The sequence below is a fragment of the Egretta garzetta genome, unplaced genomic scaffold, assembly GCF_000687185.1.
Source record: "Egretta garzetta isolate BGI_Z169 unplaced genomic scaffold, ASM68718v1 scaffold449, whole genome shotgun sequence".
Taxonomy (NCBI): Eukaryota; Metazoa; Chordata; class Aves; order Pelecaniformes; family Ardeidae; genus Egretta; species Egretta garzetta.
This window is the reverse complement of record NW_009260681.1, coordinates 215,117-224,238: the sequence shown is the minus strand read 5'-3', so window position 1 is coordinate 224,238 and position 9,122 is coordinate 215,117. Positions and strand designations below refer to the sequence as shown.

Here is a 9,122-nt window from a genome sequence, read left to right as displayed (position 1 = left end):
TATGTAGGAAGAGGATTTTTTTAGGTGGGAGAAGTGAAACTAATTAAAAGAAAATCTTGGTCAAAGACCCAAGAGATACTTACACCAGTGAGCTCTGTTGAAGGAAATCTCCAGAAGTGTTCCACTGTTTCAGTCAATAAAATCTAGCCTGGATATAAAGATCATTAGAATTGGCCTTTAAAGATCATTATGGCCTTGAGAGAAGTAGGTAATGCAGGAGGTTCTTTATAATAGTATGAATCGAGGCGGGAAAGCTATTTTTAGTCAGCAATTTTGTATTTGGGTTTTCAATTTCAACTACTGGGAATGTGGAGAGCTGAAAATATTGCTTTAATATCTCCCCAGCTGTGGACTTTTTCTGATAAGATGGAAAATATTAATATCACCTTATATGTATGCAGCTGCCTTTGTCCCAGAGGATCCTAGGACATTGACAAGCTATTCATAAAGAAAAGTATATTCACTCAATCATAGATTGCAGCAATCAGATATTAGTCAGGAATACAAAACCAGTTAGAATAAGAGACTAAACAAGGACATTTGGGGCACTGATCTCATATGCAAACCCCTGTGCTTACAGCGTATGATTAGACAATCCTTAAAGTCAATAACTCAATTATTCTACAGCTGGATTTGAAAAGTAAAAGGCACCAGAAAGGGAACAAAAATGGAGTCTTTCCTGAGATGGTAGAAGATGCAGAATACAGCATTTATAGTTGATAGTAATTTTTAATCTGGATGTTCCTAAACAAGAATGTGCAAGATAGATGTGAAGGATCAATATGGAAGATTTTAAAGAGATGGAACTGGAATTGTTTTAAGGCAGAGGAAGAATATTGTGAAACGATAACTATAGAACAATTCCATGGTGGCTCTCATGTTGCTAAATAACCATGTTATTTAGTTATTTAGAAAACAATTAAGTTCTTACTGAACCAAGATCTTCTCTGCAGACCCGTGCCCACAGTACATCTGGTTTTAACGGAACATTATGAGAGTAGCAAATGAAATCCTGGAAATAAAACTATATTCACCATTCAAATTTTCTCCTTCATACCTGCTGCAAAAGTTTGAAAGGAGGATTGATTCTCCATTTCGATTTGTTCAGTCCTCTGTTTCAGCTGCAATGGAGCCATGAAAGGCAGCGTGCTTGCATGCACGACAGACTCGACAATTACATAGCACAGGTGCATCATAAAATTGGACTAGAAAGCAAAAACTTTGTATTGTGGATACAATTTTGTCTTTTGAATGCTCCTTTGCCCAGCACCAGTGTGTATATAGCTAGCAACTAACATCCCAAATAGACCCAAATATACTGCCGTGAATGAGTGGAATGCACCTCACTCAAAAGAGAGAAGCAATGTTTTATTGAGGTAGAATAATTATTTGACAGGGCTCAATAAATTCAATGGAATTTAACAAAGTTTAACAGTGGTTTACCAAGGTTCAATAAGTTTGATGGCAAGATTCACTTTATTAATTACTGCACAGAAGAAACATACAAAGGAAAATTAAGTTAGAATGGAGTTAGAATGATTCACACAAAGACCAGAGGTGAAAATTATAAGAAAGACCCCCTTGTTGAGTCACAAGGTTCAGAGTGGATCCCCTTGCTTTCTAAACTCCTGATGGAACTTAGTTGCAGCTAGGTCCAACCTTAGTCTCAGACTTGGACAACATTTTATGTTTAATGGAATTACCTACACAAAGTTTACAGTAGTTAATGTTGAATAGCTACATGTATTAGTAATATTTCATTAGTATTAACTCAGCATGCTATCAGTTGCTTACCAAAGATCTGCCACTGGTAAAATGTCTCTCTTTGAGAGGTCTCTCTCTCAATCTTGAGAGGCATCCTGGTTCAAGAGGAGATCACTGCCACACTGCCTAGCAGGGAGAGCTCAAAGAAGGCTCACTTAGGCTGTCATATTTATGGAATGAAGTGGTTGGCTTGTAGTCAAATGACATGTGATGGAAAATGTATGCATGAGACTCCTTGTATCCACAACTTTTTTTGTTCATTGATAAATGAGTCTTGGGAAAAGCCACCACTATTCATGTGTCAATCGCATGATCAGTATTCCAAGCTCATGTGCACCAATGCTTATGATGCCACTCTGCTCCTTTGGGGTGTTTTGGAGAACAGATTGAAACTAGAGGGGTTCATGGCCTGGCTACGGCTCAGGCTTTCACCTCTTCTGCAGCCTGTACCAAACCACTGCTAGTTTGGTTAAGGGATCAAGTGCATCCGTCACATATACAAAGGTGATTTTGGTCCGTACTGGCAGAATCTCATTCCTCTTACTTTACAGCAAATGACTGTTCTCCCAACTCCCTTCACACATATGCTCTGTATCTACCCTGTCTGCACCAGCGCTGCTCCCATTCTCCTTATTCTTTCATCTACTTAGTCCTTCCTTAGCCTTTCTCAGCTCTTCTCTTAATCCTGGTGTTTTTCACATACCATGCTGATGTCTGTGAGGGCTGCTACAGAACCATCTTCTTTCTCAAGTCTTGTGTTTTATATAGGAAGAAGGAAGCAAAAAATAAATCCCTTTGCTCAAAAGCCAGAGACAGAAATAAAACTAGGGCTGGCTTCTTTCTTACTTCATTGTCACCACTTTACAGTAAAGGTATCAGCTTCTAAAGTATGCACACAAAAGAAAAACAGATCTAATTGCTGTTTCCTAGGAAGGGCAATAGAAAAGGTGACTAAGCAGAGGTTGTATTTCTTGAACAGTGATGCTCCTTCTCATACTATTGGAAAACTGGCTCAAAGCTTGGCCAGTTTTTCATGAGAAAAACATGACTTTTGACAATGTCCAGGTAAAATCAGCCTTTGCTATCATCAGCATCAGAAAACCATTCCCTGGATATACACTGTCTTTGCTGTTGGTATCTTCCTTGCTTTGCCTTGAGACCTGGTCAAGGTCAGATTGGAACCAGCAAAGTAGCAGAAGGCAGGTTTGAATGTACCAGGGATGAAAAACACAGCCCTCAATCCAAGAAGGCTCAGACAAGTCCGGCCAGGGAGGTCAACAAGAGCAGCTGTGTTGAGGAGAACTCTGCCTAACTCCCCATAAATGTCCAGCAGCAACTTGGCCAAGCAACCCCAATGCTATGGAAGGGCAGAGGTCAGAGTCTGCTGCAGTGTTTTTCTAGCCACACCAACAGAGTTGGGAGATTGGATGCTTCAAGAGCCATGCATCTCCAAGAATATGTTCCCCTGGGTAGTCAATCACCCTGAACAGGTGTAAAATTCAGAGTGCACATTTGTGTTTGTGTGTGTTTGCATACATGTGTGTCTGTGTGTTTCCCCATGGGTCCTGCACATTTTTCCCCTCTAATTTGATCAGCTACTCTGAATACAAACTAAATTGACTGTGGCTTATATCTGACCAGTTACTCTTTTGGATAACAGCATAACGTTCACAATATGATTATTAGTGATGCCTGTGATAAAGTTATAATGTGGTCTTATGAGGTGGTGGTGTCCAGGTTGAGAGGGAAAGTCAGGGATTAAGGCTCCACCCTTGGTTGCTCTTCTGAAGAGCAGGAGAGCACTCCAACCCTCATTTTCAGCTTTTAGAAAATGTAGAGTATTTCTGTTAGCTCAAATTCTATAGGAAACTAGTGTTGCTCGCTTTTGCTTTTTCCAGCAAGCTGAAGCAAAGTTTCCATTGCTGCTGTTGCTGTTCTGTATCTGAATGCAGCTGGCCCTGCAAGGAGCACTTATACTAACCAAAGTTTCATCACTCTGAACTGACAACTATTAAGCAGAACTTGGTGTTCAAGCAGTGCAGTATTTGCTCAGCTCAGACTCAGCCTTGAGCATGTAAATGATCAAAAGCCTGCAGAAGGCAAAGAAAGTAAACAAATACTGTGTTACTGTTATTTGCACTCTAAATAGAATAACAACTCTCAAGGTCAGAAGGTTGAGTTTAGATGTTAGATTTTTAAAAAGCAGTTTTCTGTTTCTAGAGAAAAGCAAGAGAGTGACATAGCCAGTATCATATCTGCCCCCCTCTGAGCCCCTAAGCTGGCTGACCAAATACCCCATTACAGTCAAGTCAAATGGGGGCTTAACTTTGCCAGACAAGCCAAACAGCTCAGGCCTCATAATGAACTTCTGTAGAAGGCAACATAGCAATACATTTTAATTGCTCTACCAGTGTACCACAATCCTAATTCTAAAAATAATGACATTCAGATCATTAGAAAACTAAACTGTGAACCCTCCAAAAAAAGAAATAAAATTAGGTTGGGCAGAGTACATGATCATCCAAGCATAACCTGAAAATACCATCTCAATGTAACCAATGTAGTGTTGCATTCTATATGAATACATCCTTATGCAAGTGAGTAATGTGAACTCCCATGTCATCTCCTCAATTGCTAACTCTGAAACCCCGAATGACAACTTAAATGTCAGCACTGTTAATTATTTCTCTACGAGCTATTTCAACAGAATATTCATTTAATGTGCTTGAGACAAAAAAGTAAATCTTAAATTTATGCAAGATTACAAAAGTTCCAATTAACCACCCTTCAGCTGCCAAATTTAAATATGACCAAAAGCAGCTTCTACAATCCTTATCACATTTCATGCCATTGAAAACTAAAATTGTAGAGATATCATAAAACAATTTAAATTTAAGGTGAAGCAAAATGAACAATTTGTTTCCTGTAATCCCTTCAGACAGTACAAACTCAAATTTATGCTTTAGAGAGCTTATTTTTTCTATAACTTTCCTATTTTAACTAGAATAATTTTTCATAAATCCTTATGTCAGTGTGGCACAACGTAGCAACTGAAGCAACTGTGGCACAATATATAGCAACAGATTAAATGCACAATTTAACAGACTTCTTTTTTAAATTGCAAACAAGATCACAGACAAGAGACTATTCCATTTTATATTTATAAGTAAAAACAAGTTAACCAATAAATATTCTTATCTATAGAGCACTATAAACCATCCCCAAGCTACTAAACCATAAAGTATTATGTTTTTGCTGCAGTAGTGAGAGCTACAAAGGAAAGACTGCCATGCTAAAAGATGTTGCAGTAATGCTAAACATTATTATGAATTTCCAGAAAAACATAAGCAGAAAGCTTTGAAAAAGAGATTTTTCTTTTGTGCATACATTATCTAGCATTAGATAGATGAGATTCAACAAGGCCAAGCACTGGGTCCAGCATTTGGGTCACAACAACCCCATGCAACACTACAGGCTTGGGGAAGAGTGGCTGGAGAGCTGCCTGGCAGAAAAGGACCTGGGGGTACTGGTTGACAGCCGGCTGAATATGAGCCAGCAGTGTGCCCTGCCCAGGTTGGCCAAGAAGGCCAATGGCATCCTGGCTTGTATCAGGAATAGTGTGGCCAGCAGGAGTAGGCAAGCGATCGTGCCCCTGTACTCGGTACCGGTGAGGCTGCAGCTCGAATACTGTGTTCAGTTTTGGGCCCCTCACTACAAGAAAGACGTTGCGTTGCTGGAACCTGTCTAGAGGAGAGCAACCAAGCTGGTGAGGGGTCTGGAGCACAAGTCTGATGAGGAGCAGCTGAGGGAGCTGGGGTTGTTCAGCCTGGAGAAGAGGAGGCTGAGGGGAGACCTTATTGCCCTCTGCAACTGCCTGACAGGAGGGGGGAGTGAGGTGGGGGTTGGTCTCTTCTCCCTGGTAACAAGCGATTAGACAAGAGGAAATGGCCTGAAGTTGTGCCAGGGGAGGTTTAGATCAGATATTAGGAAAAAATTCTCCACCAAAAGGGTTGTCAAGCACTGGAATGGGCTGCCCATTGGAAGTGGCTGAGTCCCCATCCCTGGAGGTATTTAAGATGTACGGACGTGGCTCTTAGGGACATGGTTTAGTGGTGGACTTGGTAGCATTAGGTTAATGGTTGGACTTGATCCTAAGGGTCTTTTCCAACCTAAATTGTTCTATGATTCTATGATTATTTTTGTCATCATTAAAGCATGACGCGGAAAGATTAACCTGTAATTGTCACAGCAACAGTCCTAATGGCACCTTTATCCCCTTTCTACATTCTCTCAGAGCACTACCATTAGTTTTCGGGTTACCTATTACAGGATAAATTCTTACAATTCTCCACTTTTAGACTAGGTCCCAGCCTACAGTATGACTTATCAATCCGTTTACCCAGCAAATCCAAGCTCTTTCTGTTCTTCCCTTCAGTGATCTCATAAGCTGCTTAAGAAAAGAGTAGTTTTCAGTTTAAACTAGAAACAAAATATTTAGAAACAGCGCTCTGCCTCTATGTCTGTATTATGTCAGGATTTGTCACCTCTTCCCAGTAAATTAGTTAGGCGCCTTCAGAATCCTCAGGCAGATTTTATGCCTCTCTAATTTTCATAAATGGAAATCCCTCTTGCAAAGGTTCTTTTTTAAATGTCATTCTTCTCTTATTGCTCATGTCTTAGGGATTTTTTCACAGGTTTTATTGTCTCTCAGTGACTTCTACATATTTGTTGATGGATGGCTTATACCAAGCTATTCCTTTTCTTTTCTGTCTGTCACTTCTAACACAGCCTCTGTAAATTAAGTTGGTATGATCATAAACATCCAAACTAACATACAGAATGTAATTATTAAACTATTATAGAGCTGCTATGAATCCATCGCATAAATACCACTAAACCTGTGTGATTTCTTATGAGAGCTACACTCAGCCTACTGCAACAAAATGTTCAATCAAATTTGTCATCTCAGATTGCTAGGTAAGGTGTGAACATATCCTATAAATAAAAACTGTATTTAAAGTTAAATACACAAATGCACTTAGCTTCTACCTACCATTACATGCTATACTACAAAAATAACATGTCTTGAAGAATTCAAGTGACAAATATCTAGGAAGGATAACCAGCAGGTATATAATAATTTATCACTTAAATTACAACTCAATTATGCTACTCCCTTAACACCACTTCTTTTATTCTGCTCTGGAAATATGCTATGTTAAATTGTATATTATTCATTTATTATTAGAAATGTACCAAATTATCAGAATTATTATTAGACTAAAAGCATTTTGCTTTACTTAGGACTTCTTTAAATCTGATATTGCAATTTGGTGGTGGAATGGATTTGCTAATAGAATTAACGTTTCCTCTCAGCAAACTCTAAAATAGCTATGTGCTTCACAAATATTATCGACGAGACCTCGACAACTTCATGTAATGCCCACACCAGTAACAAAAGACATCTTGTATGGCAAGACTCACTTTCCATGGTCCTCTCCAAAACAGGAACGTCTGTGGCATATATTCTGTTGGTGACAGGATACCTGTCAATAAGGTGTTGCAGTGCGACATGAGAAAAAGCAGAAAATAAATTCAGAGTTACAGATATTGAAAGGTCAACCTTTCTCTTTACACTACTTCTTCCAGTTTTTCTGCTGGCATTGTTAATACAACCTTGGTGCATGCATCCCAGGACCAGGCTGAGCATGGGGCATGCTATTGCAGGTATAGAACTTTACACCCCCTGGATCATTACTTGGCTTTCCCTATACTCTCTTGTTACCAGCTAGTTGTGACAGTGGGTATCTTCCTAGCTAATTCCCGTTGGTTTTATATGAATATCAATGTTGTACCTTGTTTTGTTTGACATTTGGTCATACCCTATTGTGTCCCTGCCCTGATCTACCTCCTTTTTTTCTGCAGAAATGGGCTTCTAGCTTTCCATTAATTTTAATCTATAAAGTGATTTGAAAGTAGCTTCCTTTTTTTCTTTTTTGGCTGGCTATCATAATTTGTAAAGCATGTGTAAAGCATGTTCTTTAAAGTCAACAAGTAAAAGTTTTGGGTCTCATAAGACAAGCTCTAGTCAAGAGATGATGTGGATGAGCAAAAGCAAATAAGAAAATGTCAACAATTTGATATGGGAATTTTTTAATATAGAGAATGAGATATTTAAAGGCACGTCAGGGAGTTAGAAACACAACTCTGGCTAATGGCAGTGGGAATTGTCCATCTAAAAAGCTTTGAAAATGTTGATATGTAATTTTAAAGTTATTTTCTGTATTTGTTTAAGTTGTCCCCCTTCCCCCCCAATTCTGTTTAGACATGATAGATGGAAGTTAAATTTCTGAAAAACTGATTACCACTGAAAGACGATGAGACAGGGAGGAAATTAAAATATATGCACTGGGAATATGGCTGAAAAGTTCACTTCAGTTGCTCCAGATGAACAAATGGAAACTTGCTGGTAGTTACATTAAAAATTGTTTCTAGTACATAATGCTTTAAATCATCCTAAATTCAAGTATTCAAAATAAATAATCCTAAATTTCACTTTTTAAAAAATAAAATCTTAAATCTTATCAGGAACTTCCCTGAAACTCTGCATATAATTTTATTTTTATCTTTCATTTAAGAAATATTTTCCATAATTCATAACTTGAAACAGTATTTCTGCTGACATGAAAACCATCTGCCTTAGCACAGTAGGTAGGAATCAAATGAAATAGATTATTCCTTAGAACCAATATTAAAAATGCAGTTCACTTGGCTGATTTAAGAGTCCAAGCAAAACAAACCAAAAGCTTGAAATTTAGTGTATATAAATAGACTAGCAGCTCCCGAAAAAGCTCCCTGCAATTTCAGGACAATAAAGACAAAGTGAATTGTACCGTCCTGGTAGAAAAATGCCCTGGTGTTTGAAGAGCTCTAGCAACCCTAAGTTTGGAAGCACAAATTATTACTGCAAAAAGTTGAAATAGCTGTGATTCTTAAAGTGTTTTGTGGCTGAATAAGACGGGCTGAAGTCCACAAAAATGTAAAGAGAAGTGTCGTCCAAATCTAGGTCGTTTGCACAATAATCTGAAAATCATTTGAAGCCATTTTACAAAAGCATAGCCAGTAATTCAGAAAGAAAAGGGTAATGTTCAGCCTTTTCATTATGTAGCAATAACAGCGTTTTAAAGGGCGAAAAAGAAAAAAGAAGAAAAAACCCCACAACACCCTGCCTACCGGTTTCTTAAATTATGTTAAGGCTAAAGTAAATGTTCTTTATCCCGGGTGGTACCGCCTGAGGTGAAATTCGCTCCAGCTGCCTTCGGGGCGACGGGCGGCTGCGGGAGGCCTCGGCCCCGCCT

General features: G+C 38.8%; 1 protein-coding gene across 1 annotated transcript in view; it reads left to right on the top strand.

The window, feature by feature from the left end:
• The first annotated feature begins 2,808 nt into the window (after positions 1–2,808).
• DEUP1 (deuterosome assembly protein 1) overlaps positions 2,809–9,122 on the top strand; it is a 57,357-nt gene continuing 51,043 nt past the window's right edge. The window contains exon 1 of the mRNA XM_035901194.1: positions 2,809–2,829. Within this exon, the coding sequence (XP_035757087.1) occupies positions 2,809–2,829 (21 nt within the window). The remainder of the gene's footprint in view (positions 2,830–9,122) is intronic.